A 25,920-nucleotide genomic window follows, 5' to 3' on the forward strand; every position below is an offset into this window, starting at 1 on the left:
TAGTTCTTTTCACATCTGGATTGGCCATGTTGGCACAGAAATCAAGCAAATGCCCGTAGAAAGAAGCCTTTAGTAGGTACCAGCAAGGACAATGGGACCCTTGTCAAGGTAGAAGTGCTGGACATTGGCAGAAAAAAACAACTTCGAAATGGACAAAATATGATTATGGGGTCCATTCAATGGATTTCTAGGTGTTATATAGTGCCCCCTTCTGGATTATTGATATTTGGGGGTGTGTATCTTTCATTCTCTGAACTCGCAAGGTTTGAGCACTCCTGATGACCCATATGGGTCTATCTTTGATTCTCCTTTGTGCTTGTAACATCTTACTGGTTGCCTCATTAGCAAGTTAAATAAATTTTTTTTATGTGAGTCATGTTTTTACCTAAAAAAATAATCCTTAAATAGCTTCAGATGTTTAGTAAAGATACCCACATCTCACTCATGATGGGTCAAACTTCTTTATAAATGAGAGTCTAGAGTAGACTGGACTGCTAAAGGTAGGGGAAGGAGAGGTTGGTTGGGTTTTGCTTCTTCAAATTTCTTCTCCGTGTTTTTATAGTGTTCTGGCCCTGCTGGGTGGATTTGATACACTTTTGATTTTGTACACTTTTGTGATTTTTGTGATGGTTGGGTGGAGGCTAAAGTGATGAGGGAAACAAGAGCTTTGGGATGGAGCTGAGAGAAGAGTGATTTTGAAAGGTTTGGATTAGAGAGACACTCTGAACTGCAGGTATGAAGAAAGTGGATAGGAAAGAATAGGAACTTGATGAGATCTGTCCCCATTCACAGTACTTGATAAACACAAGCAAAGTTATTTTGAAAATACATCATGAATTACTAGACTATGTTGCTTTAACTGAGCAGTTCTCTGAATCAGTCATGATTTTGTAGGTTTTATACCAACAAGCTTGCTATTGACCATCTTAGCACTTGGGATGACATTTCTACAATGTGCTTTAGTATAAATAGGTATTTCTAACCAGGAAAATGAACTTGGTTCCTACTTCAAAGAGTGATAGGTTAGGGATCTTAGTAAAACCTAAAAAAATCTATTGTTTACCTTTTAGCATTCCATTAATAATTATCAAATTTCCTTGCATTTTAACAGTGACCCTAGATGATAATGCCATGCAGCAGCAAATTTCTGAATATTTGCTGTTGTTTAAAGTTCACCAAATTACTGATGTTACTGGCTACATCTCACTAGGAAGATATCCAATTTCACATTGGTCCTTTTCTTGGACTAACCAAGAATAAGTGACCAGGACCAATATTTTTTCTTGGCAAATCTTCCGGGCTCCAAAAAATACAACCTTGACCCAAGAAGAAAATTTTCCAAGAGATACAGGAGTGAATGACCCCATATCCTTAGGTCACTTCTCCATCTGAGTACTTCCCTTCTTGACTTGTTGGTGTGGGGACTAGCTTTCTTACTTTTGACAAATAACTGTGAATCCAAGTCAAGAAGAGACTGTGCTGGGTCATCAGAAACAGCTCAAGTTGGGACCATCTCTGCCTATCACATGTGGCATTCCTACTGCAATAAATACCCTCTGGCTATAACAAAGTATGTGAATTGGGATAATAATCTCCCCAGATCTCATTTTATTAATCTGTGAAATGAATGGAAGACTTCCAAGCTATTTTTGAGCTCTTAGTGGATTTCAGGCATAAACAATAGGTGATAGGTCTCCCTCACATCTCCCCATTATAGCCACTTCAATTCTGGCATGGTCTTAAATCTTCTGTGGACTAGAATCAGATTAACTGAAAGAACAGTTCTCCCTCGATGAATATTTTGGCTAATTATGGCTTTTCTGTAAAGGACCCCCAACTGCTCAAATGTATCCTGGCCCTTAATGGAAATGTGGGTGCATATGAAGGCCAAGACCAGTAGAAGTCAGTGGAATGATGCCAACTGGTGGGTCCAGCCACTGGTGCAGGATGACACTGGTCACTTTCCTGGTGATTGTGGGGGTAACTTGGGAATTCCAAAGAACAAAAATAACAAGTAGGCCTTCGATGGGAAAGAAGATGCAATAGAGGGTTCAGTAAGAATGCAAACAAAGGTGCTATAGGCAAGATTCCTTAACTCCCTCTCTGGCTGAGGGACACGATTAGCTGGAATCAGTGGTCCAGGACAATCCTGGGTACCTCAAGTGTCGTATTGCAGTCTCTTGAGGTCAGCTCTACACACTGGAAACCTGGGGGGCAATTCCAGATCTCTGTCACCTTGAATAGGATCACAATTTGTTTTTCTAAGACCTGTGGTGGTCACTGAAAAGTAGCACCCAGACATGGAGATTTGAAATGTTTGAAAACTAACACTTTTTGGTGACAAAAGAATTGTCTTCCTTTCATTTATTGTTCCATAATCTCCGACTCCCAAAAGGGCTTAGGTTTCCAAGTGCACTACATAATTGCCTGCCCCAGTAATAAAGAGGTTATATTCTCTTCCGTTGTGATAGCAACAGAACTTCTTTACTGTGGTGTGTGTTTGGGAAGGAAGTCAGGATCTGACTCTGCCCATTTTCTAAAATTAAATTCCCCTGCAAGTTTGCTCCAGATAAAGGGTCAAAATCTCCTGCTAACTTGTCAGGTTTTTTTCTGGTTTTGTCTGGAAGCACTTGTAAAGCACTTTCTGGGAGAATTAGGGGTTTAGCTGCTCCAGTTGGTTCAGGCTTTCAGAAACACGAGGCTCTCCCTTCAGTCTTACTTTCCTTGTTTGTTTCTTGTACTGGTAGCATCTGCCCTTAATTCAGATTGCTACTATTCTTTCTGCTGACTTAACCTTCCAGAACATATTTGGACCATTTCCATGCCCTGGGGATTCAGCATAAATTCCTTTTGCAGGAGAAAGTGGGTGGGTGGTAAGTGGTGGGGAGGTGGCCACTGTTGTCTCTTCAGGTTCCTTTTTCTTTCAAGTCCCACCAGAGGATAGAGATATCCTATAACTTAGCATCCCAAAATGTGGACACTTAAATTATATGATAATTATTGATAATTACACTTGGATAGCAAGAACAAACCAGGATCATCCCAGCTGAACAGAGATATGTGGCCCCGCATCAGTGGACTGGGCATACTTTGGCTGTTGGGCTCTTTATATGCCATTCTGGCTATGTAGAATGTTCTTCCCCTACATTTCTGTGGTTAGTTCCTGTTCTCTCCTAACTTGATGTTAGACAAAAGGCCAAGAAGCGATCACTCTTTCTTTAGACTGTGGTCTTCAGTAATGACATTTTTTAGGAAGACTTCTCTGACAGTCCAGGACTGGGTAAGATGCCCTGCTTCCAAATCTTCCTCTTCCCCATCAAAACCATCATACCATATTGTGATGTTCTATTTACAGTGAGCTCGTGTTTTCTCTCTCTCTCTCTCTCTCTCTCTCTCTCTCTCTCTCTCTCTCTGTCTCGTGAGTATGCATCCAGGGCTCAGGGTTTAGGCACTTTTTACTTTGTTTCTGCAGTATAATACCTAGCTTGGTGATTGGAGCTAAGTAATTTTTATTTGAATGCTATGCTGATTTTTTTTTTCCCTCCCCTCTCACCCTTTTCTGGTGCCTTGGGTCTCTTATATCTAGTACAGTATTTGCCTGTATTTAGTTTTGGCTTCTTTCTTTGATATTCCAAGTCCTGTTTTCTCTCCTTGCCCTTTGCATTTTGATCAAGCTCATCCTACTCTTTTCTGCTCCCTGCTCTTCAGGTCTCACTGTATCCTATGACAGATGGCTCAATTTCTTCTCCCACACTTTCTTCCTTTTAAAACAGTGCCTATAGTGAATGGGTGGCTCCTTCTCTGAAAATGCACCCCAAGAATAAGAGTCCCCATTATCCATGATTTTGAAATAAAAGGCATGAAAGTCTAGTCCTGACATGTCAGCCTAGAAGATCTCTGCTTCTGTTTTGAGTTGGTGACAAATTACATGGAGTTGGCATGCCTGCAAATATGTCTTTACTTCTGCTACTGTCCCTCTGCAGTCTGGTCCTTTTTTTTTTTTTTTAATGTTTTTCTTTAATGTTTATTTATTTTTGAGACACAGAGAGAGCATGAATGAGGGAGGGGCAGAGAGAGAGGGAGACACAGAATTGGAAGCAGGCTCCAGGCTCTGAGCCATCAGCCCAGAGCCCCATGCGGGGCTTGAACTCACAGACTGTGAGATCGTGACCTGAGCTGAAGTAGGATGCTTAACTGCTTAACCGACTGAGCCACCCAGGTGCCCCTGTAGTCTGGTCCTTTTAATGTTAGTAAGTTTGAAGCAGGACTGCTGCTGGGAAGATTTTCATTGTTAACACTAAATTTTTTTTCTTTTCTTTTTTCTTTTCTCTTTTCTTTTTTCTTTCTTTTCCCTCTTTTTTTTGTTTCTTTTTTCTTTCCTTTTTTCCCTTCTCCCCCTCCCCCCCCCCCCCCCATTTTAATTTTAAGTAGGCTCCACAACCAATGTGGGGTCTGAACTCATGACCCTGAGATTGAGTCACATGCTCTACTGAGCCAACCAGGAACCCCAACACTACATTTCTTTTGAATCTTTAAGCATTCTAGATTTGAGAAGTTGCTAACATTGTTTGTTATTGGTCCTCTTGAGCATCAGTGGTCCCAGACATAGGGAAAGGGAACTTGCTTTGACACAGGTGTTCCTCAAAAAAGATGAGGCTGGGTTGCAAGGAGGCTATTTTGTAGTAATTTAATTTTTTACCCTGTACTGCCTTTTCAGGTCCCACTTTGTTTTTTAGTATTCTCCCTGTGTTTTGGGCAATTTTGCTCTTGGCACCTATATTCTTCCTGCCTTAATTCAGAGCCACAAATTCTGTGTCTCTGTTAACCTCTGACTTACCTGAGCTTCTTTGCTCCCTCATACGCTTTAGCTCCAAATGCTAGGGGCTCATCACTGGTGTGTTGGAGCTGGCAAAGCCTGGCATCAAAATTCTGGCTCTGTTGTCCAATATGGTAGTCACTAACTACCTGTGGTTATGTATATTTAAATTAATTAAAAGTAAGGAATTCTGTTCCCTAGTCCTCCTAGCCATATTTTAATGCTCAATAATAATACAATGTTAGTGGCTGCTGTATTGGTTAATGCAGATATAGGACATCTTCATCACAGAACATTCTGTCAGATAGCCCTGACTAGCTGCTGTGTACCTGTCATACATTTGGGGTCATGGTTCAGTCTGAGGGATTAGGATTCATTCTATTTTTAAAACTTTAATATGCAAAATTTCAAACAGACATGAAACTGAATAGTGAATCCCCATGTACCTATCACTCAGTTTCAATAATTACTAATACAAAGCAAATCCTATATTGACCCCCCTCGTAAACTTTGATGATGTGTCAAAATGAGAACCTATTTCAAAAAATCACTTACTAAAATCTTTTGATTTACAAAAGCCAAACTTTGGATATTTTCAAAAGCAATCTTACACTATCTGATTAGATGCCTGGTTCCCAGGAGTCACTGATGATCTATCCTTCCTCTGAAAGCATCTCTGTTTCTGCAGTGGGTGGCCCTCCCCACTTGGGGAGTGTGAGGTAGAATTGCCCAGTGTGAACTTGCTTGGGAATTAAACATGAAGCAAGCTGCACGGATGCTTCTGCTTCTGGATATTCTCATTGCCCCTGGGCCATTCTTGAATGAGCCCCCCAGTCCTTGTCACCAGGGAGTGACATAGGCAGGTTATAAGGCTCATGTGAACTCAGTGACTGTTAAAATGCAGAATACCCTCTCCACCCCTCCCTTTGCCTCCTTCCCCCTTCCCTCTCCACCCCTCACTTGTACTGTGAGAGTTCTCAAGGAAGAACTTTTTTTTTTGGTAAAGAGAATCATAGTGTCAAAGTTAGAGTGGAAAAAATACCTTCATGAGCATATGGTTAAACCCTCAGTAGTTAAAGGTGGTAAAGAAAAGGGCTCAGAGAAGTGAAGGGATTTACTTAAAGTCACACAGTTAGACTGTGACAGCAATGTGTAGACTGAGTCTCCTGATTGCTACTTGAGCATTGGCAAAAAAAAAAAAAAAAATGGAGGGGAGGGGAGGTCTGTCCCACATTGCCCCCTATGTCTTTCCCCTTTCTGCCTTTCACTTGAGACCTATCTTGCTTTTTCACTATTACCTATTTCCCAGCTAAGGCATTAGTTACTACTGATGGTATTAACAGCTTTCAGAGAAAGTTCAGAATAGCAGAGGTATAGGAATAAAAACAGTGCTCTGATGCTAAGAAACAAGTGTGGCTTCCAGTTTGTCCTTCCTTTTCGCTGTACGTTCCTCCCTGTTGGCTCAAACCAAGCTTTGTGAATGGAAAACCTTACAGATGCTGCCATACTGATAGAAGATTTTTGCAGCTGTAATATGGACTTCCTTGTAAATGTGCCCCTGCCCCCATCCCCACATCCCAGCTGTGACCTTTGGCTGAAATAACACTTAAACTTGAACCCAAGTGGCTTCCTCTTGAACCCAAGTTGCAAACTTGATGAGTGAGTGATTCCTAGCACCCTGTACAGTAAAAACATAAGCAGATTGTGATCTGTTCCTAAAACCCTTCAAAGACCTCCCATTTCCATTGGAATAAGGATAAGTTCTTTCACCTGTCCTAAGGGCCCTACACACGGGGCCCTGACTGCTTCTCTTTTCTTCCTTCATACACTCTTCTTTGAAGTGGTGGCTTTTAGTTCCAGGAACTGTAAGCTATTCCCCGCCTTAGGGATTTACATTTCCTGTTCCTCTGCCTAGAATACTATTCCCTTCAGTTTTCAACTGACTAATATCTTCTATTCCAGCTCTATGTCACCTCCTCAGAAAAGCTTCCTATAGTAGATTTAAAATTAAGCTGTTTTTATTCAGCTATGTAACAGGTCTTGGATGTCTTTTGCTAATGGCATATTTTTCCCTCTACCTAGACTGTCAGCTCTACGAGGAGAAGGACCCAATAAATATTAGCTAAGTATGTTTTTCTAAGTGTTTTATATCTATCCATGTCTATCTAATTTCCCCCCTTCCCAATCATATTACATACTCTTGGGGACCAAGATTTCTGCTTGTTCTGTTTCTACCACAGTGCCAGGTACAGGGCTCAGTCCACATTTGCTCACCTGGAACAGTATTTTTAATTTAAATTTTTTTAAATACTTATTTTTGAGAGCGAGAAGGATAGAGCATGAGTGGGGGAGGGGCAGAGAGACAGAGACACGGAATCCAAAGCAGGCTCCAGGCTCTGAGCTGTCAGCACAGAGACTGACGTGGGACTTGAACTCACAAGCTGTGAGATCATGACCTGAGCCGAAGTCAGATGCTCAAGCGACTGAGCCACCCAGGCACCCCTGTCCCCGCATCTTTTTGGTCATCCTCTCAGCATCTATATCTCCCTCTAGCTGCCTTACCCCAAACAGCTGGAGCCACGAGGCACCTCAGTGCCATCTCCCCAGCTCTGCCCAATTCAGGTCGCCTACCATTGCTATCACCTCCCACACCTCCTTCCCAGGAAGGCCCCCAGCTGCTCCAGTGCACAGAATCCCTGTCCAGTTTCAGGAGGACACCAGTCTGTACTTGGAGCCTTCCAACCTTCGTAAGAGTCTATGTGCTATTGTGGTGCTTGTCACTAGAGACACAGCAGCTAACATGACAATATCCACCCTGCAGGAGCTTAGGGCCGACCAGACCATGGGTGCATTCCATCTGGCAGAAGTGCTTGGATTTCCAGTGAACTTCCATCTGGCCCTGGAACACTGTTTTTAAATATGGAGAAGGGAACTTGGGGATCACAGCTCAGGGAGAGGCTATTCCTTTAATTTTGTAGTTTTCCTACATAGAATATAATACTTACAAAAAAAAAAACACCCTGCTTTATTTTTTAGAAAAGTTTGTTTTGCTGTGATGTAGCTGTTCTTAAAAAAAAAAAAAAGGGGGGGGGGTGCCTGGGTGGCTCAGTCGGTTGAGTGTCCGACTTCGGCTCAGGTCATGATCTCGCGGTCTGTGAGTTCGAGCCTCGTGTCTGGCTCTGTGCTGACAGCTCGGAGCCTGGAGCCTGCTTTGGTTTGTGTGTGTGTGTGTGTGTGTGTGTGTGTGTGTGTGTGTGTCTGCCCCTGCCCCGCTCATGCTGTCTCTTTCTGTCAAAAATAAATAAACATTAAAAAATTTTTTGAAAAAAAAGGAAGTTCAGAGTTTTCCCATATACCCATTAGTCTGACACCTGCACAGCCTCCCATCAACATCCACCAGAGTGATACACTAGTTGTGACTGATGAACCTAAACAGACCCATCATCATCACCTGAGTTCACATTAAGGTTCATTCTTGGCGTTGTATATTTTATGGGTTTGGACAAATATATAATCACCGCTATGGTATCATACGCAGTATTCCCACTGCCCTAAAAATCCCGTGTTCCACCTATTCATCATTCTCTCCCCCAAAAACCCTTGCAACCACTGATCTTTTAAACTCTGTGGTTTTGCCTTTTCCACAATGTTATATAGTTGGAATCAAATAGAATGTAGGCTTTTCGAGTTGGCTTCTTTCACTTAGTAATATGTGTAAGGTTCTTAATACAGTTTTTTTTTAAAGCTATAATATCTAACTCAGTATTTTCTCAATGTATGTTTCATGGAAGGTCACTGAGCCTTTCGGTGAAAAGTGATCCATGGTCATTAGGTTGGAAAGCCTGAGTACCCTTCCTGTTGTGGGAGAGTCAAGTTCACATTGGCATTATTAGCACTGTTTAACCCCCTGTATGCCTGAAGGACTTCTCCAGTAAGAGCTATCCATTTCTTGACACAAGATGTGGTCCATAAAACCCTTTTGAAACCCAGCCCATTATCGTACTCCCTCTTCTGTTTGATTCCTCCCCAGAGACAGTGGCTTGTTATATTATCTTTAACTCTTCGGTGGAAATAGTACCAGAAAGTACTTCATAAAGCAACATTTTAGCAGTACCACATGTTCTACGCCAAATTTAACTGTCCACCTGTTGCCATGGTAACAATACAAACAACCAAACACTGGATCACACAAACCAGCAGGCAGAACTGAAGTTTCTTTTAATAAATTCATGGTTACCTTGGAAAAACAGGGCACACTGATGGTATGTTAATTTAATGTCTTGGAGGAATTGTGAAATGATTAAATACAGAGTCAATGGCTAAAAGGTTATGGGCAATTTGTAGCTGGGGAGTAGATTGATGTGTGTGTCTATCTGTATTGCGTGATCATGGGTCAGTTGAGTACATGTCAAACAAGCAAATGGTGGAAACTGGTACGTATTTCTCAATTATGTGTAAGTATGACACAGTATTGATATTTCTGTTCAAGTTTGGTAACTGGCTTATTCCCCGCTCTCTTATCTGAAGTTCGGACTCCTGTGTCATGGATTGGCAGTTGCCCCAGTGGATAATGTCTGTTGTGTTACATCCCTAAGCACATCTTTTTCCTTCTGTCGGCAATATCCATCTCTACCTTGAATGAAAAACTCTTTTCCCTCTGATCCCTCAAGACCTAACCTAAATATCTCCTTATGGTGAGGCTTTGCTTGACTCCTAACCATCCCCTTCCCATAACTTCATTTGAGTTTCTAGTTGAACTCTCATTGTTACACAAATCCTAGTCCTATGAGGCTGTCCTATGAAGGTAATTACAATGTCCTGTCTTCCTACCCCAGAAATCAGCCTGATGTCTGGCATATAGTAGGCACTCATAAACATTTGTTGAATGAATGAATGAATGAATGAAGTATGTAAGGCCTTAAATATTAGCAGTTAATGCTGGGAATATGAACAAACGTAAATCTTGATGATTTTGTGGGCTCAATAAGCATCAGTTTGATGGACTAAGGCCTTCTAGTAAACACAATAAACATAATTTGGACTTTTAGGTTTTGAAGTAAATGAACAAAACTGGCACACGCTACTAATTTGCTTCCTACTAACAAAACTTGGTTATTCCATAGTTTTTCCTATAGCTAGGCATATACGATTTTTGCCTGATTAATTCCATATACCCTCAGAAGTTTAGAATTTGTTTCTTGATTTATAAAAAGGATTTTTAAATTTATTTTTGAGACAGAGAGAGACAGAAACAGAGCGAGAGACAGAAACAGAGCGAGAGACAGGGCGAGCGAGAGACAGGGCGAGCGAGAGACAGGGCGAGCGAGAGACAGGGTGAGCGAGAGACACAGAGAGAGAGGATATGAATGAATGAGCAGGGGAGTGGAAGAGAGGGAAGGAGACACAGAATCTGAAGCAGGCTCCAGGCTGCGAGCTGTCCGCACAGAGCCCGATGTGGGGCTTGAACTCACGAACTGTGAGACATGACCTGAGCTGAAGTCACACGCTTAGCCAACCGAGTCCCCCAGGCACCCCTAAAAAGGATTTTAAAGTAAAGAATGACTGTGAGGTTTAGGGTAACCATGTAAACTTTTGCTTTTCCCCTTTTTGCCATAAACTATGTAAATTTAAAATATTTCTGTTTATTACAGGTTATTTATTTTAAAATGTTTATTGAGAGAGAGTGCGTGTGCGTGTGTGTGTGTGTGTGTGTGTGGACATGGGGAGGGGCAGAGAGAGAGCAGTGCAGAGCCTGATGCAGGGCTCGAAGTCACAAACTGCGAGATCATGACCTGAGCTAAAACCAAGAGTCAGATGCTTAACTGATTAAGCCACCCAGGCACCTCTATTATAGGTTACTTAAAATGGGTAGAGCAGCAGAAGAAACTAAAGGTTTGAGACGATAGTGATCTTGTTTTATTGATTTAAGGAGACAAGGATGAAAATGTTCAAGTTTTTTTTTTTTTACACCTTTCTTTTATGTTTTTCCTCTTTGCCTATAATAACATGTAAGTGTCATCAGGGCAAGGCTGCTGTCTCATTTGGTCCCTGCTATATTCTCAGTGCCTAGCAAATGATTGGTACATAATATGCACAGAACAAATACTTGCAAGATATATTCAGAGTAGAAGAGAAAGAGGGCCTGAATCAGACTAGTCGTCTTGGGGAGAGGGAGAAAGGTATGGGAGAGATCAATGAAGATACAGAATTGACTGCCCCAGAAAGTAATGAGATGATAGCCTATTAGGAAAGGAAAGGAAGGAAGGAAGGAGTTAAAGTAGCAGCAGAAGATGGAGCCTGATGAATTGAAGTGGTGAACAAAGAGGAGTGGAGTTTGGAGGGGAAATTGCTGATCTGATTTTAGGCACGTAGAGTTTGAAATCTTAGGGAAAGATAATCAGTAGTCAGTTAAAAATGCGAATCTAGGGCTTAGAATAAAAATCAGGGCGAGATAGACACGTGATAATCAAAGCTACAAATGTGATAGATTGTCAAGATAAAGTGAAAAGAAGGAAAAGAGAAGGAGCCCCAAACTAGATCTTGGGGGAAACAGACTTGGGGAGGCATGGGGGCACCAACAATTAGATGAGGAGGGAGGTGGGCTTACAAGTAAGAGTGTATATGTCAAGGAAGTAAGGATGGACAAGAGTTTTATTTTAGGAAGAGCACTTGCTTAATGGTGCTATAGGCTACAGAGAGACTTATGTTTGGGACTGGAAAAAGGTGATAGAATTTGCCATTGAGCTTATTTGCTTAATATGAAGTAGCAGAGTTTACAGAATAGTGAGTGAGGGGCCAAAGCAATTTCTTGAGCAATGTTCAATCTTACCTAACATACCTCATATTTTTAAGCCTAGAGTAGATATTCAATAAATACTTGAGAGCAGAATCAGAATTCACATCCTTCTCAGAAGTAGTTGCTTTTGTTTGAGAGGTACCTGGGAAGTTGCTAAGATCGTAGAGCTCCTTCAGTGAAGTAGACTCTAATACTCAGCTCACCTCAACTTACGGGCATCTACAATCATTCACCATATAGTTCATATCTAGTGTTCTAGACATCTAGTGATGTCTCTTTGTATTTCAAGGTTTACGACACCAAAAGTAGATTTCTGGTCAGCTAGATAATTATCTCATATGACTCTGTATTGCCTTAGTAAATGTCTAAATCTTAAAATAACTCCCCCCCCCCCCCACCGAGAGAGAGAGGGTGCACGTGACTGAGCAAGGGGCAGAGAGAGAATCCCACAAGGCTTAGAGAGGGAGAGAGAGTGCAGAGTCCGAGGTGGGGTTTAAGCTAACCTGAAGCGGGCCTTGAGCTCACCCAATGTGGGGCTCTGAGCTTGGTGAGATCATGACCTGAGCCTAAGTTGGGTGCTTAACCAACTGAGCCACCCAGGTGCCCCAATCTTAAAATAATCTTAAAAATACTGTGACATAACTGGAAATTCTTTATTTCCTTTGCAAATTATTTCTGGGAGTTTAGAAATAACTGCAGGGGTGGGAGGTGGGTGTGGGAATAAGGCAAAGGGGTGCAGAGAAGAATCTCAGATGGGCTACGTAGCTTGCAGTTAGAGGATCTTACCACTAGATGGTGACCTTGTATCGGCCTGGTGAACTGCCCATTAAGAAAGGGTGGCAAAAAGTCAACTAAAGGTGGTTGAAAACCCACCACAATGCAATAGAGAAGCTTTTGTGATGTTGTGAAATGCAGTGGTTGATGAGATTTGAATAAAGATTGAGGAATACCAGTGTCCTCCCAACTCTTTGCACAGATTGTGATGAATTAAGAATTCTTGAGCATCTGGCAAACAACTGCCAGTGTGGAGGAATGGGGAAAAGTTTTAAGTTTTAGAAAGTACAAAACCTAAATTCTAGTTCAGCTGTTGAAACTTGATGTGGAATATTTGTAAGTCACTTTTAGGGGCCTCAGTTGCTTCATCTATAAAATGGGAGATGATAATACCTAAGTTGTTAGAGGCTGAGCCAGTTTTTCCCAAGATCTTTTTCTGCTTTATCAGTGAAGAGAAAAGGAGGTTGTGGTTTAGTGTCTCTTTTGAAAGGAGAAGAAAGAACAGGCTAAAGAATCGTGGTCACTGTCTACTTTTTTTTTTTTAATTTTTGATGTTTTGGTCAGGTGGATGGAGTCCTAGTAGATGTTTTCCTCATTGTGAAAACCAAGGGTATGACTTTTTACCACAGGCTGGGATAGCAAAGGGGATAGAGATAAAGGCTGAGAGGGAAAAAGTTCTATAATGGTTTTGTGGTGTGTGTTTGTGTTTGTGTGTGAGGCCACGTAGGTCTAGAACCATAGACAGGAGGATAAATGGGAAATGCTCATAATTTCTGGCTATTATTGATTGGTCAGGACATCCTTTGCTGTCTTGAATCCTCATAACCTGTGGTGATGGACTTGGGTCCCTGTTTTACAATGGAGGGACTTGGGAAGTCTTAGGATGTTCAATATGTTGAAGATGTATTTTCATTCTCACCTTTAATACGAGAGGATTTTTATTGAATGCTTACTTAAAGGGCCTTGTATGAAGAACATTTTGGCCATTTATCCAGAAGTGATTTGGCTTTTAAGTTGATGCTGTTTCATTAGGAGAAAATCCAGTCTCTAGCAGGGCAAATTACCAGAAGACTTAAGTCCTGGCTGCTTTTCTCTTTTCCATAGGATTCCATGCAAATGATAAATTCCTTTTATCAGAGAAAAGGAGCTTGATTCTGTCCTTTGTCATCCCAAATTTCCATAATGTCTTGTTAAATCTCAGGGTAATTAGTGTTTACCCAGAAGCCATGGAAGAACCTGGACTGTAGCCTTTTTGATATAAGAATTTATGAAAGACTCTTTATCTTAGCCATTGTCTGTATCTTTTTACTGGGACAGGATGAATGAAATTAGAGTAAGATTGGATATCAGGGAAGGAAAGGAACCTATAGAGAGCTATGGAAGTTTGAAAAGGTAGTTTAAAAGAAAAGCTGAGTTAGATGAAGGCAGGGACTATATCCTAAGGCATATGCTTCTGTGACTGACTCTTCTTAGGAGCTACTTACTGCCTTTGAGCAGTTGTTGATCTCTAGTGCCCCTGGTGAGCTTTGATTAAATTAAATTGATTCTGAAATTCTCTTTTTGGTTTGAAGATGTCAAGAGAGCTGTGTAGCCTGAGCTACGAGCTGGCATGTAATCTGGCTCTGCACTCAGTCATCACTACTCTTGTCTTACAGTGTTTTTAAAAACCTTTCTCTTGACAAAGTTGTTATTATATGGCCTTAATATACCTGGAGTCCCATATGGCTCAGTCTGCATGGTGTTGGCTTTCTTTTTTGAACCCAACAATGGAGATGTCAGAGGAAAAAGAGAGAGGTGGATCTCAACCATTTTCATTAACTGACAGAAAAACTGGGAACCCCAGGGAGATGAATGTGTTTGGCTGCCAGCATGGGAGAAATGACAGACTAAGGGGGAAGGCCAGGGACATCCAAAAGATTGGCTGGAAGAGTGATTTCTCATGTGTCCTTATTCTTCCCCATGTTACTCTAGTGATGCATTGCCCACCTTTGTGGGCAGAAAAGCAGCAATACCGGGCGGAAGTGGCAGGGTAGTGTGAGGGCAGCTCCAGGGCCAAAGTGAAAAGCCAGCAGCCACAACACCTAGACCACTGAGCATTTCCTTATTCTGTCTTCCTCTATCCAGTGGACTAGGCAATTACACCGAAGAGGTCTGTGTGTATGAGAACATGCCTGGCTATGAAGTGATGAGATGTTCCCTGGAGACCAGGGGAACGCCTGGTGGAGGTGGGGATCTGGGAATGGTTGAATTCAGAGGGTAACCTTTGAGACTTTCTACCTTGAAGACGATCCTCCTTTCATTCACCTGGAGAATAAGCAAAGTCTGTTTTTATAGCTCTCCCAGGTAGATAGTCTTTGCAAAGCAGCTGGTAGTCTTAAGGGAATAAAGGATGCACTTAAAAGGAAATGTGGCCAGACATGTGAGGTGTAAAAGTTCTATGAAAGAAATTTAACAAGAGGAGTTAAACCAGAGGAAGCAGCTTATATAAAAAATAAGCATAGTAATTATCCTTAGAGATGAAGGAGAATATTGAAAAAAATAAAGCAGGGAGAAGCAAATATGAATAGGAACCAACTGGAAATACCGAGTATCCAAATATAATTGGTGAAATAAAGCACTCAATGGATTGGCTGCATAAAATGAATGGGTACAGCCAAAGAACCTATTAGTAGATAAATACTGGAATAAGGAATTTCCCCAGAAGGCATCAGAAAATGAACAGATGCCAAGTTGAGAGATCAGGAGGATTGAGGTATAAGTTCCCCTCAAAATCACAGAAGGGAAAAAAAGACCCTGAATGGGAGGGACACAGAGTACTAAACAGAAGGTGACCTCACACAGAGATGTTCCACAGTAACCATGAAGGATATGAAAAAGAAACTGTAAAAGCTTCCAAAGTTAGAAAGGCATAGCACCCAAAAGGACTTTGGGTATATATTTATAGTTACCAGTGAATTTTACATATATATACATATATTTTTACACTGTTTCTTAGTATCTTTTTATTTCCAGTTGAATAGTACCCTTTAGCATGTCTTAAAAGGCAGATCTAGTGGTGATGAACTCCTACATGGATGGAATTGTATGTTCCCTTGTCAGTTTCCTGAGCCAGTCCCTGTAGGGAAAGGAAGACCTTTTACTCATTTTTGTAATCCTGCTGCCTATCACAGTGCCTTCTCCCTAACAGGTGCTTAATCAACTTAGGTTGAATGGAAAAGCCATGTTTGAACTGCCTTTTTAATAGATGGAGTAGGCATATCAGGCAGGCAACTGTCAGGATGGCCTTTTAGGCAGGGAGCATTGCATGTACAAAGACATGACAACCTGAAAGATGAGGCATACTGCAGGAGGAAAGGTTTGAAAAAGGCAGTAGAATAGTGAAGAAGTCAGGGAGCAGGTTTCTGAAGGGCAGAACTTCGGAGGGACAGGGGTAGTTTGGGAAATAAGAATTATGGCTGTATGTTGACAAAGTAGATGAAGGTGTAAAGCACTGGGAATAAGTAAGTGAAAGCATTGTGAAGTTGAGGTCTAGGCTGGGGGATCCATGAGGATGCTGAAGTCTCCAGGAAGGTTCAGGATTGAGGAAGGAAATGGAGACAGGTGCCAAGGTTTTTGATAAGCATGGTGGAATTCACTGAAGGGCAGAGAACAGAGTGTCCCAAGCAAAGATGATAATGCTGGCCTGCCATTTTGCATAGGACTAGGATGATTTTTTAGGTCTTTTTAATCCAACAGCCCCTGCAAAACTATTGCCAAAGGTGTGGTCAGAAAGATGCTGAGGAATGTTGGTGGACTCTCTTCTTAGTCACTGCCACCTGCTTGTGACCTTCTAACTAGATTCGGCTTTACTTGGGGACTATCACAGTGGGGAGATGGCATGTTGGAGGGAGCTGCTATATTTACTTTGTCTTAGTGTCCACATCAGGGCTCCTCTGCCTCTGGCTCCCTTAATGTGTTCTCACAGATTGGAGTCATGTTCTCACAGAGTACAGAGCGACTGTGGGCAAGGGAAATAGTAGGGACCCTGAAAAGCTTTCTCCCCTTGTTCCCTGCTATACCCAATTCCTTAAGGCTATGTGGATACTTGTGATTGCAGTTTGTATATTATTTGGTCTAAAAACAAAAAGCACTTCATCTAGAAAAACTTGAAAACCTAGAGTAGTTCTCTCAGTAGTGGGGATGGGATGGCACCCTTTATCTCCACTTTTTTGTGCATACTATTATGAACATCTGCAGGACTTAGGTAAGTGTGCAAATGGAGGTATTGACCTGCAGCTCCTCTCTTCTCTTCCTTTTTTTTTAAGCTTATTTATTTATTTTGAGAGAGATGGCGTGAATGGGGGGAGGGACAGAGAGAGAGGGAGACAGAGAATCCAAATCAGGCTCCACATTGTCAGTGCAGAGCCCAATGAGGGGCTTGAACTCATGAAACTGTGAGATCATGACCCGAGCTGAAACCAAGAGTCAGACACTTAACTGAGTGAGCCACTCAGGTGCCTCTCCTCACTTCTCTTTCATCCTGATTCCATCCAGCATGCATGGTGTGCTTCAGCCTGCACTCTAAGGTCTGTTAACGTCCCACAAACAGCAATCTTTAGGCCTTATGGTATACACACTGGGGGTGTGGTTTTCCATGGGGAGGACAAGGCAAACACTGAGTATTTGGGGCAGGAGTATTTGGGGCAGACTGGGTGGTCATGTCTCCTTGGCGTTGTGGACTCAGACTCCTTAGCAGGGCTGGGGCATGGCTACAAGAGGGCCAGAGTGGGGGCTCTCCAGTGTGATGTCAGGGCAGGGACATAGCTGCCCATATCTCAGGGCACTTTTGCTCTCACATCGCTTCATTTGTGAAATGACTTATTATGGCAGAGAAAGGGGCACAGACCATGTAATGGTCTTACTCACTTCAAAAAAAAGCTGACTTTTTTTTTAAGGATGAACAAAAATACACATAAAGTTTATTTCTTTCTTTTTTTTTTTTCAACGTTTTTTATTTATTTTTGGGACAGAGAGAGACAGAGCATGAACGGGGGAGGGGCAGAGAGAGAGGGAGACACAGAATTGGAAACAGGCTCCAGGCTCCGAGCCATCAGTCCAGAGCCTGACGCGGGGCTCGAACTCACGGACCGCGAGATCGTGACCTGGCTGAAGTCGGACGCTTAACCGACTGCGCCACCCAGGCGCCCCTATTTCTTTCTTTCTTAAGGAAATAGCTTAGAGTTTTGAAACTTATTAACCACTTTGGCTCATGGCCAAGTATGGCCCATGAGTTAGGGGTGTACTGGTTTAGAGTATACTTCATGGACCTTATCTTCCCCTGGCTTTTGCTGAGCTCAGGATTTTGCTTACGGTCAGTAGGAAAAATGAGGTTTCAGGGAATTAGTAAAAATCCTGCTCACTTGAAAACTGGGCTTTGCTTTGTGACTCCATTTTTCTTGTTCATTTGATTAAATTTATACCATCTAGGCTTCACCGTGACCAGTTAGCACCAGCCGTATGGAAATGTAGTGGCTGCTCAGTAGTGTTTGCAATGTCTCTACTTTTATGTAACTTCAGGAAGGGTATAGCAGGAGACTCAAATTGTAGTTTCACTCTGCTTTCTGTTAGCTGCGTGACCCCACATAGGCCACTTAGCCTCTGAATGGCAATTTTTTCCTCTCTAACAAGAGAACCCTTCCTACCTCACAAGAATATTTTGAGAATCTAATGAGCCAATGCAAGTCAAAGTTTTCTAGAATGTGTAAAGCCCATTGGAATTTAAGAGATTATTATCACTGTGGTGTGAACCATTTATCATATCCCTTACAAAGTGACAGCTCCACAGGAGAGCAGCTTTGCTATAGGGGGGAGTAGAGAGATGATGGTGGAACAGGTAAAGTAGGGCTGGGGGAATCAGGACGATGAGGTGGGGCACGTTGTTAAAGGAAATGAAAAGTGACTGGAATTCAAGATCTCCTAGCGTTCAGGACTAGGATAGGCAATGTTTCCACATTGGCTTAGTACCACAAACTTTTATTTTTTTAAATGTTTATTTATTTTGAGAGAGAGAGTATGTAAGAACATGCAGGAAGAGGGGCATGGTGGGGGGAGAGAGAGGTAGAGGTAGAGAGAGAATAACAAGCAGGTTCCACAATCAGCACAGAGCCTGATGCGGGGCTTGATCCCATGACCCTGGGATCAGGACCTGAGTCTAAATCAAGAGTCGGATGCTCAACTGACTGAGCTGCCAATGTGTCCCGATATGACAACCTTTTATATACTTTTTTCTGTTTGTCTACCTGGACCTTTTTAGAAGTAAAGGAAACCAAATAATCTGGCTCCCTATGCTTCATGTCTTTGTCCCACTCGATTTTCTCTGCTCCAGGCACACTGATCTTATTTTTCTGGAACACAACAAGCTTATCCCCGGCCTTTTGCACTGAACTTGCTGTTCTCTCTGGAACATCCTTCCCTCAATGTCCTCATGTACCATATTCTACTACTTTCCTGTCTTCAGTCAAAAGTCACCCCTTGAGGGAGGCCTTTAAATTATCTTGTGACATTTCATATGCTACCCTTCTTCCCTGATTTGTGTTCTGTCATTAGCACTTGTGAGTGTCTAGCATTCAATATGTTATTGAGCTTGTATGTCTTCTCTTACCTCTACAGAATGTAAACTTAACAAGGGCAGAATTTGTCTGATTACTTACCACTATGTTTTTACATTTTATTTGTTTTTTGTTTATTTAGGGAATAGTGGAGGGAGGGGCAGAGAGAAAGAGACAGAGGATCCAAAGCAGGCTCTATCCTGGCAGCAGAGAGCCTGATAAAGGGCTCGAACTCACCAACCATGAGATCAAGACCTGAGCTAAAGTTGGATTCTTAACCGACTGAGCCATCCAGGTGCCTCTTATTTTATTTTAGAGTTTATTTATTTGTGTGTGTGTGTGTGTGTGTGTGAGAGAGTGAGCGAGCATGCGGGCATGAGCAGAAGAGGGGAAGAAAGTGCAAAAGAGAGAATCCCAAGCAGGCCCCACACTAGTAGCACAGAACTGGACATGGGGCTCAGATTCACAGATCATGAGCTGAGCTGAAACCAAGAGTTAGATGCTTAAATGACTAAGCCACTGAGGTCCCTCCCCATTGTGTTTTTAGTGACTGGAATGGTATTTGACTTACAGTAGGTGCTTAATAAATATTTACTTATTGAATGAGTGGATGGAAAACAGAACTGTGTGGCTTCTTTAAAGTTGGTTTTTGATTTCTGGAAGTGGCCACCAGTGATCTAATTTATCTCAACACCAAATATTTGCATAACTACAAATGCTAACTAATATGACTTTTGATTAGCTTCTCTCCCACAAGTAACTTGGCTCTTGAATTTTGGTCTAATTCTGTTTACAGATGTAGAAAACTAAGCTGCTGTAAGCCCTCCAGATATTCTAGGAAGGAGGGCTTACCACACCAGCCAATGTTCCATCAGGTCACAGTGAATAGAGGTCTTCCTGGGTCATTACCTGAGGAAGCACTACCTTTGCTGTGGTGTTTGGGAGCCTGGGCTGGGAGCAGCCTATGTTCTACTTGGAATACATGGAGAAGAGAATTTTGTTGGGATACATGGAGAAAGGATTTCTACAGGATTGTGGCCTATAAAGAGTTCCCATCACTTTATAGACAGAGGAGGTATAATTTTATTACTGTTTTTCAAGTTTTCTTCTTCCTTTCTTCCTTTCCTCCCCTTCTTCCCCTTCTCTCCTATGTTATGGAACATGTAGGCATTTGGTAGATTATTTATTTACTCATTTATGGATAAGAGCCCTGTGATAAGGCTTTGTGAATGAAAAGGAATGAAACAACTTAAAACCTTGTCTATCCAAACCTCGTCTTCATGTAACTCATTAATACCTGGAAGTTGAATGACCCTGGCTAATGATACATGTGGGAAAAATTGCCTGAAAATTCAGTAAAGGCAGAACCAAAATTCTCTCTGTATCTTATGTGGTGAGCAGCACTAGAAATAAGATGATTTTTATATTCTTCTCTTTGTAGGTTTGTTTATAAGTAATGTTTCAAGATTCAAGGAATCTTTTGTTAAGTAAAGGAATTGAGAGCACAAAAATAGAGTGCTATTACAATTTTGGGATTTAGTGTATTTTTGAGGCCTAAGAAAAGAGCTCAGGGGCTGTGGATAATGCTATTAGAACAGAATATTAGGAAGACTTAGGTCTTGAAAAGGACTGAGCTTTCCTTACATTTTCTGATGTCTGAAGTAAAGAGGCTTTGAAGACCTTCAGAAATATTTTCTTATTACTCATCCTTTAAACTAGATCCTAGGGCTCCAGATGATGGTATGTGGGAAGTCTAGAACATAATGGTATGACCAATGGACCTCTCTGTTGGGATCTAAGGCTGAGCCCATTGAATGTTTTGAGTTGAATTCTTTGCAACAAGTTGAAAGGGTTTAAAGACAGAGATGGGCAAGTACCAGCCTAAAAAGATACCATCTGAACCTGGTTTCCTTCTGAATTTATCTTTTCTTTAACTTGTCTTGCCTTTCTCTCTCTCTTCTCATGTCTCCCCTTTTCCTGTCCTTGTACTTCTTTTTTTCTTTTATCCCTTCTCTTTGTTCTTTTCAATTTCCATATCTTGCCTTAAATGAACATTTCTTAGGTAATATCTGACTCCAGTGGTTGCCTTGAGATCTAAGCAGCTTCTAGAGTTTGTCCCAGGAAGGACAGACTAACATAGGGAGGAGAAGCTGGAATATGGGCTATGGGTGGAGGGGGAGAGGAGTGAGGGATGAGAACATAAAATGGGAGATGTGAAGGTGTGGTATGCTTCTTGACCTTGAACCCCATGGTTTCATCCCATAAGGATTTGGGTTAAGTCTGGTTGTAGGATGGGATTGCCAACCCAACATTCCCCCCACTGAATCTTCCCCTTCCACCTTCCTAGCTAACAGAGCTGTCTTTCCACTGCAGAGGCTAACTGTAGCAGAGTTCATGTTTGCCATCTCTCTTGCTACCAGGGTAGTGATATGAGATAATAGGTAGGAAGAGATCTTTTCTGAGGGTCTTTTGGGAGACATTTTCTTCCCTTTTGAAAAGAGACACAGGGAAGTAACGATCTACATTTTGTTTCTGGATTTGGTCATACCTGTATGTGGTGTGTAGAATTGCTACAGCCTTGCTGCCAAGGAGGAATCATGACTGAACACTCCAAGGATGGCAGGACAAAAACATGGAAAGGTCCTGGATCCTTGAGATCATGGAGCTGCCAGTCCAAGTCTGCAGCATCTTATGTAATTGGCTTTGTGGTTTAAGCCATTCTTAGTTGGGATTTCTGTTACTTGAGCTGAAACCATTTTGATGGGAACCAGTTAGTACAGTCTCATGGAAGGGCTTTATGTTGTGCTTTTAGTTGTTTTTTTTTTTTTCAATGTTAAATATTAAACAAAACATCCTATATATTTGTCTTCCTCCAATGCCCTTGATTATTCAGAAGCTGACAGTTCATTCTTTGTCTTTATGAGCTTTCCTTATAAATTACTGATTCCAACACTTGTGGCCATCACCCTAGAATTGAGATATCAGTTTCAGTAATCTTTTTCTGATTTCCTAATGAATACTATATGATGCTGGACAAAACAAGGCGGAGTGTCACTTCTGATAAGATCTGTAGCATCTTGGTGATGCAAGTACAGAAGAGCCTTTCTCTTGTTTTATTCCTCTCTCCATGTACCCCTTCCAGAAATGAAGTCTGAAGGGTTCTCCATGTTTTGTTAACCACTGAGCCCTGTTGTACAATAGTCTCATGTGTTACTCCCTCCATCCCCCACCAGTATTGTTCCTGTATGTGGCAAGATAAAAAAATGTATTAATCTGTATATCTAGTTCATCATATCATTCTGCTGGCTAAAAGCTTCTGGATTTTCTCACTCAGTCTCTTTGTTCTGATCCTTTTGAGGATCATTCTATATTGTCTGACTGCTTCTTAAGCAGTGAAAGAGAATCTGGAGCAAAGTGGAGGTGAGGAAGGTGATATGAGAGACTGGCCAGGATGAGACTGAAGGAGTTCTAGGTAGGTGAAAATCTGAGGAAAGAGTAATGGAAGCAAGGTCCAGGTTGAGGTCAGAGAGTTGGGGAGAAACTTATGCAGGGCAGCCAGTCACCTGGTTTGCATGAGGATGGCCAAATGGATTGTTGACAGCCAGTATTCATTCTGAAAGATCAGTACCTAGGCTGTGTCAATATTTCGAGTATCCCTCTGAAGTCATGGGTACTTGAAAAATCTCTGGGAGATACTGGTCCTCTGTGGTGTTAGAGATTTGAAATAAAAATTAAAAAAAAACAAGTTGGATAATATTTGATTTTTTTTTGGGGGGGTGTGGGTTTTTTCTTTTCTGTTGTAATCATTTTGTTTTGTTTTCTGTTACCACTCTGGGACTGAAGCACCACTCTGAGTCACAGCCTAGAGGTGTGACCTGTATAATCTTTGTCTTTTTTTTTTTTTTTAATGGGAAAAGAGTGATACACTGGACGCCAACTGTTTTTATTCAAATGCAGGAAGTATTTTTCCCTTAAGACTTAAGAGTTTTGGAGCACTAAATTTAGCTCCCTATAAATATGTTTGCTTTTTTAAGGAAAGTCTCATCTCTTACAGGAAGTGTTGTAGTGATAAAGCGATGGAACAAAAGTCTTATGAGCTTCTCTTGGCGTTTATTTATCTTTAAACATATTCTTGCCTCTTAGAACCACTATCTGTTAAACCAATGTGTTATCAACAGCTATGTTGTAAAATAATTAATACTGTATCCTAGTTTTAATTTAGCTGCTACTTGCTTTTGAGTCCAAATTCAGAAACCTATTCCTTTTGGACATAAACAAGGATGAAGTATGGCTGCAGATGGAGCTGGGACACCCAACAGTGTGACAAACTGGTGTGGGGGCCAGAGAGGAAAATGCTAAATGAAAATGCTTTATTTTCGTGTCAGGTTAGACCAGTGTTCTCCAATAGAAACATAACATAAGCCACAAACATGACCTACATAGGTGACTTTAAGTGTTTTAGTAGCTCCATTTAAAAATGTCAAAAGAAATAGATGAAATTAATTTTACACTTTTCTTAATGTGTTCGAAATAGTAGTGTTCCAGTAGGTAGTCAGTATAAAAAATTACTGAGTTACCATACATCCTTTATTTTTTTCTTTGCAGTAACTATTTGAAATCAAGTCTGTTGTGTGCACTTATAGCATGTCTCCTACCGGTTAGCCATATTTCCAGTGCTCAGTAGCCACATGTGGCTAGTGGCTACTGTACTGAAGAGCCTAGGTCTAGACTACTTATTTTTATGTATTTCATGTTTATTTAGAGAAACTGAGTGGGGGAGGGTCAGAGAGAGAGAGAGATTGGAAGAGAGAGAAACCTAAGCAGGCTCTGTGCTGTCAGTACAGAGCCTGACCCAGGCCTCCCTCTGACAAACAGTGAGATCATGACCTAAGCTGAAATCAACAGTTGGACGCTGAACTCACTGAGCCAGCCAGACACCCTGGTCTACACTATTTTTAAAGATAACCATTCTATTGTTCACTGGATGCTCACAACAGATCAAGATGATGTCAGGGCACATAGGGAGAAATGATTGCTTTTTCTTCCAGCCCTATACTAACTTCCTTGTTAATTCATTTGGGACAAAGTTATGAAATGCTTGCCCTAAGGCAAGAGGAGGAAGGATTGACTTCAACATGGAAAGAGCATACTCTGAGAGGAGACTCAGAGCTTTGTGAGGTGGTTATGGAACAGTGCTTGGTGGAGATTTATGGTTGGAATTTATGGTCCAGGTTTTCTAGACTGGGTCTTTCAGGAAAATAAATATGGGAAATATAGTTACTTATTAGGAACAATATGGTATAATGGAATGAGTTCTAGATCAAGGGTCAGGAGTACTGGGCATTGGTCTAGGGGGAGAAAGGTAAACTAAAATGTATCAAGCCTACTATAACACTAAAGCACTTAACATTTTCTTATTCGCTTCTCACAATAAGCCCAATAGTTAGGAATTCTAACCAATTCCAATTAACATGAATAAGTTGAGCCTGGAGAGATAGTATAGTGTCCTCGCTTATCGAGGATTTATGATAAAGTCTTAGCTCTAATTCCAAAGCCACTAGGTTCTTAACATTATAATCTACATACATGCCATATAGTAGGCTCTATCTTCTACAAATTAGGCTTTAACTAAAGAAGCAGAACCAGGCATGCATCTCATGCTGGAGCTCAAGTCCACAACAGAGGCAGTGATAAAGGGAAGACCACTAGCATGCTGGAAGCCACCACATGAGATGGAACCCCACAAGATAAAACTGCCCCATTTCCATCTTGTTGCCTCTCCCTTTGGTCATAAAAGAATTTTGCAGCAGCCGAGGTTCTTCATCATTGAATGAAGCACATGTACCTGGCCCAGGAGTCAGACTGCCTGGAGGATCCAAGGGAAGATAGAGCATTTGCAGGCCCAGTGGCTGCTCCATAGCAGTGAGCTGAATCAGCAGATCAGCAACAAAGTGTAAGAGTGACAAAATGGCTAGAGTTTCCCTTAATCTCTTTTCCCAACAATCTTCTCTGTAGCCCATCATGATGGGAAGCACATAGGGGATTCTGGGAGATGTAGTTTACCTTACTGAAGCGGACGCATAACAAAGCCATCACATAGGTACTCAGTAAATATTTGTTGAATGAATGAATGAGTGAATGAACATTGTGCTGCTTCCCTTGGAAGTTTTTTGGGAATCGGAACACCTAATTGTGGCTCTGCTTCTTATAAGCCAAGCCATCTGGAACAAGTCACTTAATCCTTTGAGTCTTGATTTACTTGTCTATAAAATTCCAAGAATAATCCTGGTTAATAGGACTTTTATAGGGATCAGTTGGGATGATCTGAACAAAAGCACTGTGAACATCATAAAGCATAAAACAAATGTATTGTTTTAATTACGAATGTTGTTACTACTTCAGCTTCCTAATCTATCATATGGAGTAATAGTTCCTGAGCAATTTACCTTACAGGTGTGCTAGGAAGATTAAATAGGATGAAGTATGTAGAGTACTCTGCCAGCTATGCCATGGCATATACTTCAAAAGTGAGACTTCAGTTATCCTTTGACACTGAGATACATTTTGCACCTAATGTTTTAGTTCTGGGCTAAATGGGTTAGAGGGACAAGTGTGTAATTGGTAACTCTGAGAGCTGGAGGGCAGTGGCCATTTCTTGGATGGGAGTTGTGGGCAGTGGATAAAGTTTCTGTTCTATAAGTTTGGGCTTGCATTTCATAGCAACCAAACCTGCTCATCAAAATGAAGAAATCCCTGCGGAAGTTCTTAGTGAAGATGGCATAGAGGAAGGGGTTGGCACAGGAGTTGATGGGGTAGAACAGGACCAGTAGGATCTTTGACTTGGACACAGTGATGAGGGGCACCTTGAGGGAGGCAGAGATGGCAAAGAAGGAGATGGGTGCCATGCAGAGGAAGTCTGTGAAGATGAGCATAGCCATGCGCTTGGC

At 41.6% G+C, this 25,920-nt stretch overlaps 1 protein-coding gene and 1 long non-coding RNA gene across 3 annotated transcripts in view; one reads left to right on the forward strand and one right to left on the reverse strand.

Annotated features, from left to right (window-relative positions):
- LOC125936990 (uncharacterized) overlaps positions 1-25,920 on the forward strand; it is a 150,004-nt gene that overhangs the window by 75,864 nt on the left and 48,220 nt on the right. The gene's annotated exons all lie outside the window — the stretch shown is intronic.
- FSHR (follicle stimulating hormone receptor) overlaps positions 24,576-25,920 on the reverse strand; it is a 175,748-nt gene continuing 174,403 nt past the window's right edge. For both annotated transcript variants that reach the window (XM_049651461.1, XM_049651460.1), the window contains one exon: positions 24,576-25,920. This exon is cut by the window's right edge and continues 856 nt beyond it. In XM_049651461.1, the coding sequence (XP_049507418.1) occupies positions 25,552-25,920 (369 nt within the window). In that variant the 3' untranslated portion in view covers positions 24,576-25,551.

This window comes from Panthera uncia (genome assembly GCF_023721935.1).
Source record: "Panthera uncia isolate 11264 chromosome A3 unlocalized genomic scaffold, Puncia_PCG_1.0 HiC_scaffold_11, whole genome shotgun sequence".
Lineage (NCBI taxonomy): Eukaryota > Metazoa > Chordata > Mammalia > Carnivora > Felidae > Panthera > Panthera uncia.